This window comes from Miscanthus floridulus, chromosome 5 (genome assembly GCF_019320115.1).
Source record: "Miscanthus floridulus cultivar M001 chromosome 5, ASM1932011v1, whole genome shotgun sequence".
Taxonomy (NCBI): Eukaryota; Viridiplantae; Streptophyta; class Magnoliopsida; order Poales; family Poaceae; genus Miscanthus; species Miscanthus floridulus.
Window position 1 is genome coordinate 96,610,745 of NC_089584.1, and position 16,783 is coordinate 96,627,527.

Below are 16,783 nucleotides of genomic sequence, written 5' to 3' on the forward strand. Positions count from 1 at the left end.
TTAGAATTGCGTGGGTTCAGCACCGGCTTCTCCACCATCTGTTGGAGCTATCCGTTGTTCAGGGAACACGGGGTACTGCACCCAAAGTTCCCAAAAGCGGTATTAAGCGGCTGCTTAAGCGCGCTGAAGCACTACGCGGGAGGCTGCTGCTTCGCTTCGGGCCATAAGAGGCCCCTAACCGGCGCCGGCGCTTCAGCGGACGAGGACGCGCGTGGAGCGTGGAAGCCGCTGAGGCGGAGAAAGGCGCCGCGGAAGCCCTGCTCCGCGGCCGCTCAGCAAGCCAGCGACCGGGCGGGAAAGGCAGCGCGGGAAATGGGTGCACGCACCGTGTGGAAGTTCCAATCGGGCGCGCGCCGTGCGGAACCCGATTCGGGCGCGGGAGAGGAGGGGATAAAAGCAGAAGAGACTTCCCGCCGCCGCCCGCCGCCCGATGCGGGACGCCCGCCAATGCCAGACCGACGCTCGACGCCCGCCGACTGCTGATTCGAGCCGCCGCTGGAGGAGGTCGAGCTCGTCGGTCTCTTCCCCAAGTCCAACGTCTCTTCCCCAAGGTCGAGCTCGAGCCACCCCCATCTCCGGTGTCGTCCTCTCGATTCTCTTCCCCACGCTCGGCAAGGTGAGCTCCTCTGCCTCTGCTTGACTTCTTCACTGTCCGCTCCTCTCTCCTATGCTTCTCCGTTCGTTCTCCCTTCCCTTCTCCTCCCTCCCCTTCCTTTGAGTCCTAATGTGTGCTACACTGCTACTGCTAGGCTCCAGTTCCATATAGGTGTGCGCATGTGCAGTCTTGGATTGCTAGATTAGTTTATGCCTAATTCCTTCCTTGCTTTTCTTGTACAGATTAGTAGAATACATATTTTTTGTTTTGTTTTGTTTTGTGCTTTTAGATTTCTTTTTGTGTTGTGCAGCACTACAGATTAGTGATTAGTTAGTCTATGCCTAATTCCTTTGCTTCTTGTCCTTGTCTAGATTAATAGAATACTAATTAAGTAATTATAGGACGGAGGTTGCTGGGACACAAGCAATAGGAGAATCCCAGTCAGCAGTAGAGGAAGCTTTGTCTCTCAAGAGGAAGTCAGATGATGTAGGATGTGAATATGGGTATCTATGTGATCCTACAAATATTAACAAGTTGAAGTGCAAGCTCTGTAAACATGTGAGCATAGGGGGGGGGGGGGTCGTATGAAGCAACACATAGCAGGTGTTGGGAATTCTATGGCTAAATGTGAAAAGAGCACAGAGGAAGATAAAGCAAAGTGTAAGAAAGCACTAGATGCAGCAGCAAATAAGAGGAAAGAAAAGGCTATTCGTGAGCTCAATCTTAGAGAAGAAGTGTCTGTTTCTCGAGTTTCAGGAGAAGGAGAGAAAGAAGGATCCTATCTTGGCAGCTTAGAGCCTCACAAGTTAGGTTCCATTGATAAGTGGACAAGGCCAATTGATCCTAAATCAACACAAGCTGAAGTCTTGAAGCAACAAAAGATAAACAAGAAACTTTGGAAACAGAGAACACATGAGGTGCAACAGTATGTTGTAAGATGGATGTATACACATGGTAATTCACTAATCACCTCCCTTGCATATACAATTCTAGTATTCTTCATGTACATTATTGTTTGAAAATACACATGGTAATTAACTTGTATTCTTTTCTCTATTTCACAGCCATACCATTTAAAGCTATTGACAATGATGAGTTTGTACAAATGTGTGAAGCAATTGGTCAATTTGGTGTTGGATTTGAACCTCCTTCTCAAGATCATTTAAGGGGGGTTTTGTTGAATGAGGAATATGCAAGAACCAAGAGTTTGCTGCAGGAACGTGATGCTAAAAAGGTGAAGAATGGATGCTCTATCATGACTGATGCCTGGTCTGATAAGAAGAGGAGAAGCATAATGAACTTGTGCATGAATTGTGCTGATGGAACAAGTTTTATCAGCTCAAAGGAGATGTCAAATGTGTCACACACAAGTAAAGTCATCTTTGAACTAGTGGACAAAGCAATTGAAGAAATTGGCCCTGATGATATAGTGCAAGTAGTGAATGACAATGCTTCTAATAACATGGGAGCAAAGAAGTTATTGCATGAGAAGAGACCAAACATATTTTGGACCTCATGTGCAACTCACACAATCAACTTGATGCTGCAAGGAATTGGCAGCCAAAAGAGGTTCCAGAAGGTAATTGACCAAGCAAAGGCATTCACTACCTTTGTGTATGGGCACACAAGAACCTTGGAATGCATGAGACACTTCACAGAGCGTAGAGATATAGTCAGGCCGGGAGTAACAAGATTTGCTTCAGCATTTCTTATTTTGGAAAGCATTCTAAAGAAGAAAGATTAGTTACGAAAGATGGTGATTCATAGCAAGTGGGATGGACTGAGGGAAGTGTCATCCAAAAAGGAAAGGCTGCAACAACAACAATGATGAATCCAAAATTTTGGAAAGAAGTCAAGATGTGTTTGAAAGTTTTTGAGCCTCTAGTAAAAGTTCTTCGTTTGGTTGATGGGAATGTGAAGCCATCTATGGGTTTCTTGTATGGAGAATTATTGAAGGCAAAGAGAGAGATTAAGCAAGTTTATGGCAATGTGAAGTCTCGCTACAAAGATGTCATGGCTATTATTGATAAGAAGATGGAAGGCAGGCTTAATTCCGCTTTGCACCTGAGTGCATACTTGCTGAATCCTCATTACAGTTATGCTGATGCTTCAATATTTGATGATGGCACTATAATAGAAGGGTTTATTAGTTGTGTTGAGACTTTCTATCATGATGATGATGACAAGCAAGATTAGGCTATAAATGTTGAACTGAGGAAATTTCAGAATAGAGAAGGTTCCTTTGCGAAGAAGCTTGCTAGGACTTATCAAAACTTTGACTTTAACCCAGGTAACAAGTTCTATATAGAACACCCTGAAATATTTATGTTCCTGCATTTTTTATTTATTTTAGCAAAACTTAGTTCTCTTAGTGTTTGTTTTAGCATCTTGGTGGAAACTCTATGGAAATGAAACACCTGTTCTACAAAGGATGGCTATGAGAATTCTTTCACTAACTTCAAGCTCCTCAGGCTGCGAAAGAAACTAGAGTATTTTTGATTTGGTCAGTAACCTGTAATCTCAAGTCCGAATATTCAGTTTATTCTCCAACCTGATTTGCTTATGTTCTTAATTCTTATGTTTATTTGTAGGTACATACTAAGAAAAGAAATAGGCTAACTACAACCCGCCTAAACTCTCTTGTCTTCATATAATTCAATTCCAAACACATGAGCAAGAGACAACAGATTAAGTCAAAGAAGATTACTGATGTTCTCTTATCCAATGATTTCATGCAAGCTCAAGGTTTCATGTTTGATGGTGGAGATGAGTGTGCAACAATTGTCTATGAGGATGGTGATGATGAAGAAATGTTCGGTACAGGGATACGTTGGACTGTTATTGGAGAAACAATGGGAGCAAGTGAACAACTAGAGCTGTGTCGAAGTTCAAGAATAAGAGAGCTCTATGCAGAAGAGGAATTTGATTCTAAAGAAGAGGAATTTGACAATAAGGATGGGCTAGATGGCATAGATGAAGATGAATGAGTCAGCTGGAATGATGGCATCTTTTGTTATGTATATCTATGCATTGCCAGTTGTGTTGTACTATCATGCTCATGAGTGGGCTGCAATGATATATCTTTTAATTTGGAACTAAGTGGGACCTGAAAATATGGTTTATGAACTTTAGATGCAATGTTATGTTCTTATGAACTAAGTAGTAGTGTTCTTGCCATTACTATTCGCCTTATCTGTTTATAAATATTTAATCATGAGGTATATTTTTTGTTTTACGAACCTAATCAACATTTGATGTTTCTCATATCAGTGACAGTTAGGAATATTACAACATGAAACCAACAATTACTGAGCTCTACAAGTCTAGGAATAAGATCAAATAAGGTATGCTTTTATTTATACTTCTCAAGTTCACGGCCTATTACATGAATATGATTTGCTATAGTACAAAATACTTAAGCGACTCTTTGTACGCTTAAGCCCGCTTAAGCTCTAAGCGGCGGGTCACCACTCGCTTAGCGCTTAGCGCTTTTTTGAACTTTGACTGCACCAAGGCCGCACATTCCTCGTTATCTTGCCCGATTAAAACCGGGAGCGGCACCTGATGCAACTGCAAACAAGTACATGAACTAGCATCTCAACTCAGCCCATTTCTGTAGTAATTTGGAGGACAAATGCCTCAAAATCCCCTTCGGACTTTTCCATGCCCCTCTCTCGTGACCAAATGGAAAAAGGTCTAATTTACCTCCAACTATCGTGGTCGTCCGATTTTCCTTCTTAAGCTATGTTCGGCTGCCATTATAAGCCGCTTATCAGTCATGGTATATTATTTTCTCTCTCAACAAATTAGCCGTATAAATCAGCACAAGCGGCTTATAGACCAGCCGAACAGAGCCTTAATCTACAAAACCAATTTTTTAACCTCCCTCGAACTTTTAAAACCGTTCAACTTTGCACCCTGGACGGTTTTGATGATGGTTTTACTGATGTGGCACCACGTCAGAGGAGTAAATCGGACTAAGTTAAAAGTTCAAGAAGGTAAATCGGACTACACGTAATTTTTATAAATAAATATCTAAAAATTTGTAAAAGTTTAAAAATTATCTAAATATATATTTTATGTGAAAAATAATACAATTAAAAATCCTAAAACCTGGTTTAACATTAAAAAATTCATGAAAATATGTTTTTAACTTAGAAAATTATGAAACTAGTTTTAGATTTTTTTCTAAAATCATGCTATATGTTATGGTGCCTAGTTTGAAATATCTTGTTTATGTCACTTGATTGAATCAAGATATTTCAAGCTACCATCTAAAACTAGAGACATAATATCAAGTGAACTTTCAACTGGTCGGATATACCTCCTTGAACTTTCAACTTAGTCTAATTTACCTTCTCTGACATGACATCACATCAATAAAACCACCATAAAACCATCAGAGTGCAAAGGTGAACGGTTTCTAAAAATTGAGGGGGTTAAACAACTAGTTTTATAGATCGATGAGCTACTGATCAAATCTCCTCCGACAAGAAATATGGCCCGGCCGGGTTTTTTTAAGGAACAACCCAATCGGAGATAAGTCAACCAGCTATGGATCTCCTCCGACAATAAATATGGCCCAACGGAGTTTTCTTTAAGGAAGAGCCCAGACAGGAGGTAAGTCAACCAGCTATGGGCTCTGCCTTTTTTTAGAAGGGTGGGCTCTGTCTTGCTGTCTTACTAGACACGTACTATTTAGGGGAAAAAGTCTATTTTGCGTCTCCCAGCTATTGAGAAAGTTAGTTTTTCCTCCCCCAACTTTAAAATCAGACATAGTTTCTCCCTTATCTCTCAAAACCGGTCACTTTACCTCCGTGGCTGTTTCCGTTGGTGTTTTTTTATGTTTATTTTGGCTGAATCTTTGAAAAAACATAGTAAATCACAGAAAAATCATAAAATAAAAAATTCAATTGCGTTGGACTCCACATGAGTATTTCTACCCAGCGAATATATGATATGATATGCTTTAGTATAAAGTTTTTGCTGTAATCTTAGATCTATATTTTTATATAATGAAGTCATAGCTGCAGTTTCTCTTGTCCAAATATGGTGAAACTTTTATGGTGGATTAATCATTGCATGCTTGAGATGTAGAAAAAATTTCATGCTCATTGTATCATATATGACTAAGTTATAGATTTATCTATTAATTTATCTAAGTTTATATAGATAAAACTATAACTCAGTCATGCATGATCCAACGAGCATAAAATTTTTGCTGCATCTCAAGAATTCAATGATTAGCCCACCATAAAAATTTCACCATAATTGGACCACAAAAAGTGGAGCTATGAATTAATTACAGAAAAGCATTGATCTAAAGCTACAACAAAAATTTTGTACTAAAACATATATCATATGTTTATTGTGTAGATCTACTCATGTGTGGAGTCTAACAAAAATTTCATGCTCATTGGATCATGTATGACTGAGTTATAGATTTAATTTCATTTAAAAACTAACAAACATAAACCTAGATAAATCTATAACTCAATCATGCATTATTCAATGAGGATGAAATTTTCACTACAGCTTAAGCATGCAATGATGAGCCGACCATAAAAATTTTACCACAATTTGATAAAAGAAATAACAGCTATGAATTAATTATAAAAAAGAATAAATATAAAGTTACAACAAAAACTTTATACTAAAGCATACCATATCATATGTTCACTACGTAGAACTACTCATCTGGAGTCCAATGCAATTGAATTTTCCATTTTATGTTTTTTCTTTGATTTACTATGATTTTTCAAACATTCAGCAAAAAAAAAACATAAAAAGAAAAAAAAGAAAAAACCACCAACGAAAACAGCCATGGAGGTAAAGTGACCGGTTTTGAGAGATGATGGAGGAACTATGTCTAGGTTTAGAGTTGAGGGAAGAAAATGTGAGCTGGGGAGACAAAATGGACTTTTTCCTTATTTTGGCTCAGTGGGGTTTGCCTCTCGGCCCATCTAGTTTTCGCTGGGCAGGACCTGGACCGACTCTGACCCAGTCCGTCTCAGGAACAGAAAAGGCTTTGGCCCAACACAATGGTGGACGGGCTTGGCCTGCTCTTAATAACATCTCTGAATGGTAAACAAGCTATCCCAACGTCTTTGAACAAATTCAGAAGAGGAGCACCCTTCAGCCTCACAGCCTCACATGTTTTTTAGCATGTCTTCCCACGCATCAAACAGATGTCCAACGGATTAATGATCAACGGAACAGGTTATTCAATACTCAGCAAGCATCTTTGAATTGACTCGTATATATATACTAGTACAACATAATATACAGAAGTTAATATAAAGAAGTTAACGCTTATGCTCATATCCAATCATGAAGTCTATGACAACCGGAGGTTTTAGCGCTAGTCAAATGCGTGCCTCTCTACGTCAGCCAGAGGTCGATAACGATAACAACCTGGCCGCATCTCCAAATTTTCCATATATTTTTTTTGGGTGCCATCACTTCTTTATCCCCAAATCCCATCTCCAAAGAAACCGATGAGATGCGAAAGAGAAAGGTCAGTTGTGTTGTTTGCCAGCAATCCCAACAAGCGTGTAGAGAAATGGTGTCGTGATGTAACATTAGTGCAGGCTTTTTACATGTGTGTGGTGACTGATGCTGCCAAGAATCAATTCACTAGTGCTTGATGAGTTTTTGGTTGCAGAAAATGCAGGGAGATTATTTGGCCGATCCGTGGCCGTGAGCTTCGCGGATACTCTCTCCGTTCCTTAATATAAGCCATATAAATTTTTAATTTTTTTTTTCAAAATACAGGTACGTATCAGCTCTCATGCCGATTAGTTTGGAAACCTTCTCACCGTACATAGCACATGCCCTAACCAATCCCTTAGATTTAGGAAGCAGTCTGATTAGGAGAGAAGATGGCCTAATTTTCTTTTTTTTACTCGGTCTCACATCCTTCTCTAAGTCGTGCGTTAATATGGATGCTAAAAACTATATGACTTATATTAAGGAACGGATGAAGTATTATATTACCAGACAAATATTTTTACGCCTACTGCAACTACAAGGCGTATGAAGTTCCTTTCAAGGAAAAGGCAAATATACTACTCTATTGGAAGTCGTTTGGCTGTGAGGGAAGAAAGCAAAGAGAGAAAGGCAACTGAATTCAATTAGGTATGAGCAGCTCGTCGGAGCGGAAAATGGGAGCTTGACGTGCTCCCAAATGGTATTCTGCAGCCGCTATACGCACAGGCTAGGCCGCCGCTAGCTACGGTGACGACGCTGAAATCTAGCGAGCTTCACAAGTGGCGCTGGTGCTGTGAGGTCGGAGCTGGAGTCGTCGCAGCTACTACTACTAGATTGGATCCGATTTTGCCTCCACCATTTCCTTGCGGAGATGCCTTACTTTCCACTCACTCAACCTCGCCTGTTGCGTCACACAACATCACACGTGCGCACAAGAAGAACCATCAGGGTTTCAGGCTTTCAGTTCAGCCTCACTGACAGCCAAAGTTTCCTGTAGCAAGCAAAGCTACCGGATGGCTCCATATATATACTGCATGGTGCACTCTTTCTACTGGAAAAACCAACCCGATTTTTCTTTATATACTTCCATGTTTAAGGCCTGCAATCAAAAATACGAACCGGCACATAAGGAAATTTCTTAAATGCCCTTTTATGGCCCCTGCCTCCTGATAAAAATCCCAGCCCCCAATCAAACCTGTCGACGAAATCTAGTCGGCAGTCTATCGAAGGGTATGTCCACGATAGTAGAATTGGTGGAGGTGCGCGTGAGAAAACCGGACAGTGACATAGAACGCAAGAGACAGCGATTAGGCAAGTTCAAGCCGTCGACTTGGCGTAATACCCTACGTCCTGTGTCTTTCGATGGGTTGTATTGCGTATGATCAGATGAAAACGAGAAGGGTCCCTACCCGTCTTATATAGCCAGGGGTAGGGTTACAGATCGGTTGTTTCTATTCTGATCGATTTACAAGATAGGAAGTTACATATATTACGGGATCTAGCATATCTGAGCAGGTTTCCTAAATTACCGAGGATCGTCACGCAGTCTTGCGAGGCACGCCGACTTGTGTCGTGCTTCACGCGATGTCGTTTTGTAAGCTGGGCCTCCACTAGTAACGCGACCCATGCGCAGTCTCGTGGGTTAGATCTCCCCTAGCGGCTCGGCCCATGTATAACCCTGCGGGTATCGGGGGTCATACTCCCACGAAACCACCCTAGCTAAATTTCACACCATCCCTCCTAGCACATATAGATTGGGGTAGATGTATGGGCATCAAATAAGCCCATAATTAACCTTGCTATTGACCGTTGCCAGAGTTGAGGAAGGTGACCCGGACGCCTGAATTGAACGGATTCAGAGCTTGATTAGAGCATGAATCGAATGGTGTTTAAAAGGTCTTGCAGTTTATTTGTCAAACTCTCCAAGTCTCCAGCCATATGTGGCATTATTAAAAAAGTATTTACAGACGTGGGAATGGGTCTTCCTAGCCGTAATGGATCTTTAAAAGATAAACCGAGATAAAATTTTAAACTAGGGGGCATGCAAGGCGCGATGCATTATTTTTCTAATCCGATTGCTCACTAACCCCTTACTAATAAACTCGGATTAGAAAAAGGGCCATACGGGGCAGATGTTGTCTCCTTTAAGGAGTTTGATGGGGACGGATTCTCCTGTTTATTTACCGCCAAGTTCATAGCCACATAGCAGCCATCGATTCTCGGTTCTGATGACAAGATGTTCTCCACTCCTTTGCCATCTTGCTTTGGTTCATCCATCAACTCATCACCTCTCTCTACTCACACAATCTTTTTTTTTTCTTTTCTCTGAGATACATCATCCCCTCCATTACATTTGCAAGATATATTCTTTATTGGTCCACCTGTTTGCACATTATTTTGGAGTTTGCGTTGTATTATTTGACCTGACAGTACTCTTGGATGTCCAGGCTGGAGTCGACGCAAAGCTTGGTTTTTTTAATTTGTTTATTATTGGCCCTTTGATCTCATGAGTCGTGATCAAATCAAATCTATTCGTGCTGACGTGGAGGAATAATGTTTATTATTGGACTGGTTATATAGGTCTCATGTATATGGACTATTTGATCCATATGCACTGTGGTTGCTCTTATGTAGTCCTAGTATATGCAGATCTTGCATTGTCAGTTTTGTCAGAGTTACCCTACTATCCATGCCGTGCTGTTCTTCAGTACAAACTGACTAAAGATTCTTTTTCATTAACTGATGCAATGATATGAAAGATACACTACTAAATTAGATTACTATCGCTGCAATCCGAGAACTCTGCGATGAAGGAATCGCAGCCCTCCTTGAACCACGTTCCAGCCAAGTTTTATGCCTTAGTTTTGACCTATCTGCTATTTTTTTACTACCTTATTCGTTCTTTTGGGGATCCGATTGCTGAATACTACTAGCTTATTTGATCGTCGTACGCAATTGTTGACTGAAGCAATCTGATAGTTTAGCTAACCTTTTGTTCCGTGAGGTATCGTCCTTTTTCTCATCTCTCTGCTTACACGAGGAAGAAATGGAAGCTCACGGTATACACGCAGTACGTGTGCCCCTGAGGTATCGTTTGGTGAGCTATTTTTTTTATGTTTTCTTTGGTTTCGTCACATGTCTTCGACTGGACTTCGCATCATGTTTTTTACACACATATGATCTACATAAATTATGTAAATTACTCTCTCTATCGCAAAATATAAGTCATTCAAAAAATCATAGAGAGTCAAAGCATCTCAACTTTGACTAAATTTATATGATAAGATACTAACATTTATGGTACCAATTAAGTCTCATTAGGATCTTCATTAATTATATTTTCATAGTATATCTATTTAATGTCATAAATTTTTATAATTCCTTTTTATAATTTTAGTTAAACTTGAGATGCTTTGACTCTCTAAGATTCTTGAAATGATTTATAATTTAGGATCGAGGAAGTATGTCTTAGCACATATGTTAGTTTCAACGATTATTTTGGTTATTTTATTCATGAAAATTATAAAATACCATGTACTCTACACCACTTCAAAATAATAAAAAAAAACTAGCAATCACTACGGGAAACACGTGATTTGCCGAGTGCAAAAATCTTTGCCGAGTGCCAAATTTCGGACACTCGGCAAAGGCCTGCTTTGCCGAGCGCCGCACTCGGCAAAATATGGCACTCGGCAAAGGCTGTCTTTGTCGAGTGGTGGCACTCGGCAAAGACAGACACTCGATAAAGATTGGTAGGGGACTAACGGCATCCAGCGGCGTCCTCTTTGCCGAGTGCCCCTCGTTTGGCACTCGGCAAAAAAAAAATTTGGTTTTTTGCCACCAATTTTTTTTGAAGCTTTAGTACACTACCACAAACAACATGTTTAAATTTGGGACATTTTCATTGCCTTTTGGCATATTTCTATAGTTTATTTTATTTTGTTGAATTTTTTCAGAAAATGTAAGTTTGAACTGCAGGTGCATCGAATAATGGATGACATTCGTTCAAAAAATGTTATCCTTGTTTCTTCGTGTAAATTTAGACTAAATCCAGAAACTGTCTCGAAATTTCGATCAACGTGCTCACGGGGCAACGCCGCCAACTTGCGTGGGAGTGGTTTTTTTAATTATGTCCTGGATTGTGAGCATCGTACATGACAACGTGCTCGAAACTTTTTCAATTTTTTTCCACGGCATACGCATACGATACGGCGACAACTCGACAAGTTTCATGATTTTCGGAATTCGTTCGCATTTTATACAATTAAAAAACCACTCCCACGCAAGTTGCGCGGCGTTGCCCCGTGAGCACGTTGATCAAAATTTCGAGATAGTTCCTGGATTTAGCCTAAATTTACACTAAGAAACAAGGATAACATTTTTTGAACGAATGTAATCCATTATTCGATGCACCCAAACTTACATTTTCCGAAAAATTCAACAAAACAAAATAAACTATAGAAATATGCCAAAAGGCAATAAAAATGTCCCAAATTTAAACATGTTGTTTGTGGTAGTGTACTAAAGCTTCAAAAAAATTGGTGACAAAAAACAAAAAAAAAATTATTTTGCCGAGTGCCTAGGGTTGGCACTCGGCAAAGTAATAACTTTGCCGAGTGCCGCCCAACTAGCACTCGGCAAAAAGCTGCTGAATTTTTTTTAAAACTTCGCCGAGTGCCAGATCACGACACTCGGCGAAGGAAATTGACTTTGCCGAGTGCCACCGATCTGGCACTCGGCAAAGCCGCCCTTATCCCTTCACCCGCGCCCGGCCGACACGCTCTCTCTCTCTCTCTCTCTTTCTCTCATTTCTCTCTCCCTCTCACCTCTCTCTCCCTCAGCCGCCGCCGCCGCACATCGCCGGCCCACGCCTCCGCCCCAGCCACCGCGCCTCCCCGCGCAGGCCCCCACGGCGCCTGTCCCCATCCGCCTCCCCGCGGCGGCGCCTCGCGTGGCGGCCCGCACGGCCCGTCCCCGTCCGCCTCCCCGCGCGGGGTCCTCGCGCAGCTGCCGCCCCCGCCCGGCCTCCACCGCCCGTGCCGGCCCCCTTGGCGGCCACCTCCCTCGCCTGCGCGCCCCCCTCGGCGACCACCTCCCCCGTCGGCGGCCACTGCCCCCGCTGGCGGCCACTGTAGAAGAGAGGAGGAGGAGGCAGGGGAGAAGAGAGGAGAAGGGGAGAAGAGAGGAGGAGGGGAGAAGAGAGGAGGAGAAGGAGAAGGAGATGAGAAAGAAGGTGCCAGCCTAGGCCCGTCGACCCTCACGCCGCTGCGGTCATCCCCGCCGTTGTCGCCGACCCTTGTTGTTGCCATTCTCGTCGCGAAGGTATGCCCTACACCTGTAGTAGTTAGTAGTAGTACTTAGTAGTGTTAGTAGTAGTTAGTAGTGTTAGTAGTAAGTAGTGATAGTAGTAGTGTTAGTAGTAGTAGTAGTAGTGTTAGTGTTAGTAGTAGTTGTAGTGGTAGTAGTACTTGTTGTTGTACTACTTCGATACTTTCATCTGCATGGAAAGAGAACTAAAGTACATGGCTCGTCTTGGTATATATATGTTTGTTGGCCTTCGTGCCTATATTTGGTATATATGTGGTTGTTGGCCATCGCGCCTATATTTCTTGCAGGTTTTGGAAACCTCCCCATGCAAGGGAGGTGCTACCGAAATTTTCAATGGATTCTAACCTATTGCCTTTTTATGTAGGAGAAGGACCCGTGGGAGGGACTCGGCGACCCCGATCGTCTTCGTCGGCGCTGCTGGTCTGCCTACACCGCATCGCCTCGCCACTGCACCGACACACCACTGCCCCGCTAGCCGGACTCCACCGCCACCCTAGGTATAACCCCCTCCTCCTTTGCATGCATGTTTTATATAGTCACGTAGCCCAGTTAGGCGTCTCCTGTTCGAAAGAGATACGGTCGGAGGTATGCAGATCTTTGCATATCTACGACCATATCTCTTTTGGATTGTCCACGTATTTTGGACAGCCCACGGATGCGTAGATGAGGTTAGTTTCGATGGTTCGCTCCGATTCAAGACAGACTTTCGGCGTCACCTCCCTGTTGTTCTCCATATACACACTCTCCCTTATAGGATGTGTATCGGGAGAACAGCGGGGAGGTGCTACCAAAATTCTATCTCGGATAGGAGCGGAGCATTGAAACTGACCTCATCTACGCATCCGCGGGTGGGATTAGGACCTATCCTCACCTATTAGATGGTAGGAACGCCGTGTAGATGCAATTGCTGGTTATATTACTTGCTTACATATGTATATGCCAGAGGATGGAGAACCGTGATTGGATGTACACGTGCCACGCAAGTATGACCCTAGAATGGATGACTAAGACTAATGCTTTCTTGGAGCATTCATTTGGCGAGGCTGCTAGAGGGTCGAGTCGGATGCCATGTCCCTGCAGCAAATGTGACAACCGTGTAAGAAAGAATAGGAAGAACGTGGGGGAAGATCTTTGCAAGTATGGATTCACGCCAATATACCTGCTGGATCCACCATGGTGAAGCCGATCGTATTAGAGAGAAGGTGGTGAGACCATGCCTCGAGGCTTTTGATGGAGATGCCGGGGTAGCAGACTGGATGGACGACTTTTAGGAGGCACAGTTTGATGAAGGATTAGAGGACGAGCCAGAGGAATCCGCAAAGGCGTACTATGATATGCGTCTTCGACATAGAAGCCCCTTCACAAAAAGACAATGGTTTCGCAACTGGATGCCATTGGACGCCTAATGGCGTTCAAGTCGCAGTGTAGCATGAGTCGAGACAACTTCGATGGTATGTTGGTAGTTGTTGGATCCCTGCTTCTAGAGGGTCACATTCTGCCGAAGAACTTGTATGAGTCACAGAAACTTCTTTGTGCCCTTAAGATGCCGTATGAGCACATCCATGCTTGTCCGAATGGTTGCGTCCTATTTAGGAAAGATCACAAGAAAGCAACGCACTATCCAAAGTGCAAATCCTCTAGGTATCTAGAGGTCAACACTAGTGATGGCAAGAAGGAACAGCTTGGTATCCCCGCGAAGGTCCTACAGTACCTTCCTGTCATATTGAGGATCCAACGGCTATACATGACAGAGGAGTCCGCGAAACAGATGACGTGGCACAAACATGGCAAAAGATACAATGCTGACAAGATGGTACACCCATCGGATGGCGATGCATGGACCCATTTCGATGGCATACATCATGGTAAAGCTAAGGAGGCTCGGAATGTACGTGTAGCATTGGCAACAAATGGGTTCAACCCCTATGGATTGTTGGCGGCCCCGTACACTTGTTGGCCCATGTTTGTGATCCCCCTCAATCTCCCCCCGGCGTCATGTTTCAACCCAAGAACATATTCTTGTCACTGATAATCCCTGGACACCTAGGGAACAAGATGGGTTTGTTCATGGAGCCTCTCATTGATGAATTGATCCTTGCTTGGGAAAAGGGGGTACTGACAGACGACCGAGCTACAAAGAAGAACTTCACAATGCATGTGTGGTACCACTACTCCCTGTATGACTTCCTAGCGTATGGCATATTCTGCGCGTGGTGTGTTCCCGGGAAGTTCCCATGCCCAATATGCAAGACAGCTGTGAGGTTCACTTGGCTGAAGAGGGGTGGCAAGTTTTCTTCGTTTGATCAACATCGTCAATTCTTCTCTTTTGACCATCCATTCAGACAAGACGTCAAGAACTTTAGGAAAGGGGTTCAAGTCACCGACCCTGCACCTCAGATGATGACCGGTGCCGAGGTCCGTGCTAAGATAGAGGCTCTCAAAGATGATAAAGAGAAAGGTGGTTTTATTGGATATGGTGAGGAACACCAGTGGACTCATAAATCGAGCTTGACTAGGCTCCCATATTTCAATGACCTTCTTCTTCCACACAACATTGATGTAATGCACACAGAAAAGAATATCACCGAGGTGCTTTTTGCAACACTCATGGACATTCCTGATAAGTCAAAGGACAACGTTAAGGCTAGACTAGACCTGGCAACGATGTGCGATAGGCCAAAGCAAGTGATGAAGCCTCCCACACCTGGCAAGAAATGGAGAAGGACTTCGGTCGATTTTGTCTTGAAAAAGGACCAAAGGAAGGAAGTACTGTATTGGATCTAGACGTTAATGTTCCCTGATGGGCATGGGCGTGACTACTATGGCATAGTAGAAGAAATATACGAGCTCAATTTTGAGTGTCGCAAAGCTCCTAATCCAGTCGTATTCAAATGCCATTGGTTCGATCCTAATGTCACGAGAACAGCCCCTGAGATTGGACAAGTTGAAATTCGTCAGGATTCAGTCTATCAAGGAGAGGATGTCTATATTGTGGCTCAATAGGCCACGCAAGTTTATTATCTCCCATGGGAGTGCCAAAAAGACCCCAATCTTATCGGTTAGTACCTTGTGCAGTTGGTATCGCCGCACGGTAAACTGCCTATCCCAAACGATGAGGATTACAACTTTGACCCAAACACACGGGAGTTCTATCAACCAGAGGGGCTAGAAGGGAGGTTTGACATAGACATGTTTTCGCTGATGGGCATGGAAGTAGACAATGACATTGATCAGGACGATGGAGATGAGGACGATGGAGAAGAGGTGCAAAATGCTAAGGACTTACAAATGCTTGAGCGATTATAGTTAGGCGATGACAATGATGACAACGATGGAGATGAGCCCGATTTACTCAACAATATTGATAGTGATGACGACACCTATGATCCAGCCACTGCCAATCGTGAAGAATATTTCTAATTCATGTAATAATATATTATTATGATTATTATTGCAATTATGTTTCGTTCATTTTGCATCTCTTTATAAGTACTTGTAATTTAACTGTGCTAATTGGTTTACTCTTTGAAATTGCAGGCACTCGACAAAATGCTGGGCGAAAGGCAGGCCCATCGGGGGGTCAACTCCCTCTACATGAGGGAGCAGTCACCACCCCACGCTGAGGAGGACCCCTTGCCAGAGCCATCAACGAGGAGGACGAGGAGCGGCCACCCCCGTGGCTGTCTGAGGATGAGGGTGCAGCCGACTGCCACCCCGTCGGTGGACGAGGACGACTAGGCGGTGGGCCTGCACATAGGAGGGGTGGCACTTCCTCTGACTCATCAGACCACGGGGAGGCGGCGATAGCGACAGCAGGGGGTTCCACTTGCACTGCCTTTGGCTCTACCTCGTCGGGAGTCTACTTGCGCGGGCCCTCGCAGCTCTCGACGCGGCCGATCCCACTTCACCGACGCTCGGTGATTCGACCCAGCGGCGACAAGTAAGTATTATTTCACTACTATTTCATATGACATGTTGAAAATCGAACTGGAGACTAACAATTCTTCTTAATGACTCTTGTAGCAACTGGGAAGTTGTGTCCGGAATGGGCCGGCACATCAATGGCACCCTGAGCCTTCTGATTCTGAAGCACTACCCTGGCATGGTCACCTACGCCTCAGTGACTTTGCCGCCCTAGACGTGGGACCACTTCTACGCCGCTAAGGACAGCAAGTTCAGCACTGTTGCGGCGCAGATCAAGGCCGAGTTCTGGGTGAGTCTTCATCGCACTAAATTGGTCAATACTACACATTCATTGGTCGTTCTTGAAATAATGAAACAATACATGATGTCTGTATGCAGGACTTCTTTAGGTGCGACGAAGGGTTTGAGGACCGGGTGGCGCGAGTGCAGGACAAGGTCTGTAGGTCC

The 16,783-nt window shown here is 43.4% G+C and overlaps 1 protein-coding gene across 3 annotated transcripts; it reads left to right on the forward strand.

Annotated features, from left to right (window-relative positions):
• The first annotated feature begins 117 nt into the window (after nt 1-117).
• On the forward strand, nt 118-3,835 carry LOC136452690 (uncharacterized). 3 transcript variants are annotated; one of them, XM_066453278.1, is made up of 5 exons: nt 118-616; nt 967-1,549; nt 1,660-2,885; nt 2,968-3,098; nt 3,187-3,835. In XM_066453278.1, the coding sequence occupies exons 2-3, from the start codon at nt 1,180-1,182 to the stop codon at nt 2,337-2,339; spliced, it is 1,050 nt and encodes a 349-aa protein (XP_066309375.1). In that variant the 5' UTR covers nt 118-616; nt 967-1,179; the 3' UTR covers nt 2,340-2,885; nt 2,968-3,098; nt 3,187-3,835. The 3 variants fall into 3 exon arrangements, with proteins under 3 accessions (XP_066309375.1, XP_066309372.1, XP_066309374.1); XM_066453275.1 differs by having other exon boundaries at nt 2,980-3,098; nt 3,187-3,834; XM_066453277.1 differs by having other exon boundaries at nt 997-1,549; nt 2,980-3,098; nt 3,187-3,834.
• The last annotated feature ends 12,948 nt before the right edge of the window (nt 3,836-16,783 follow it).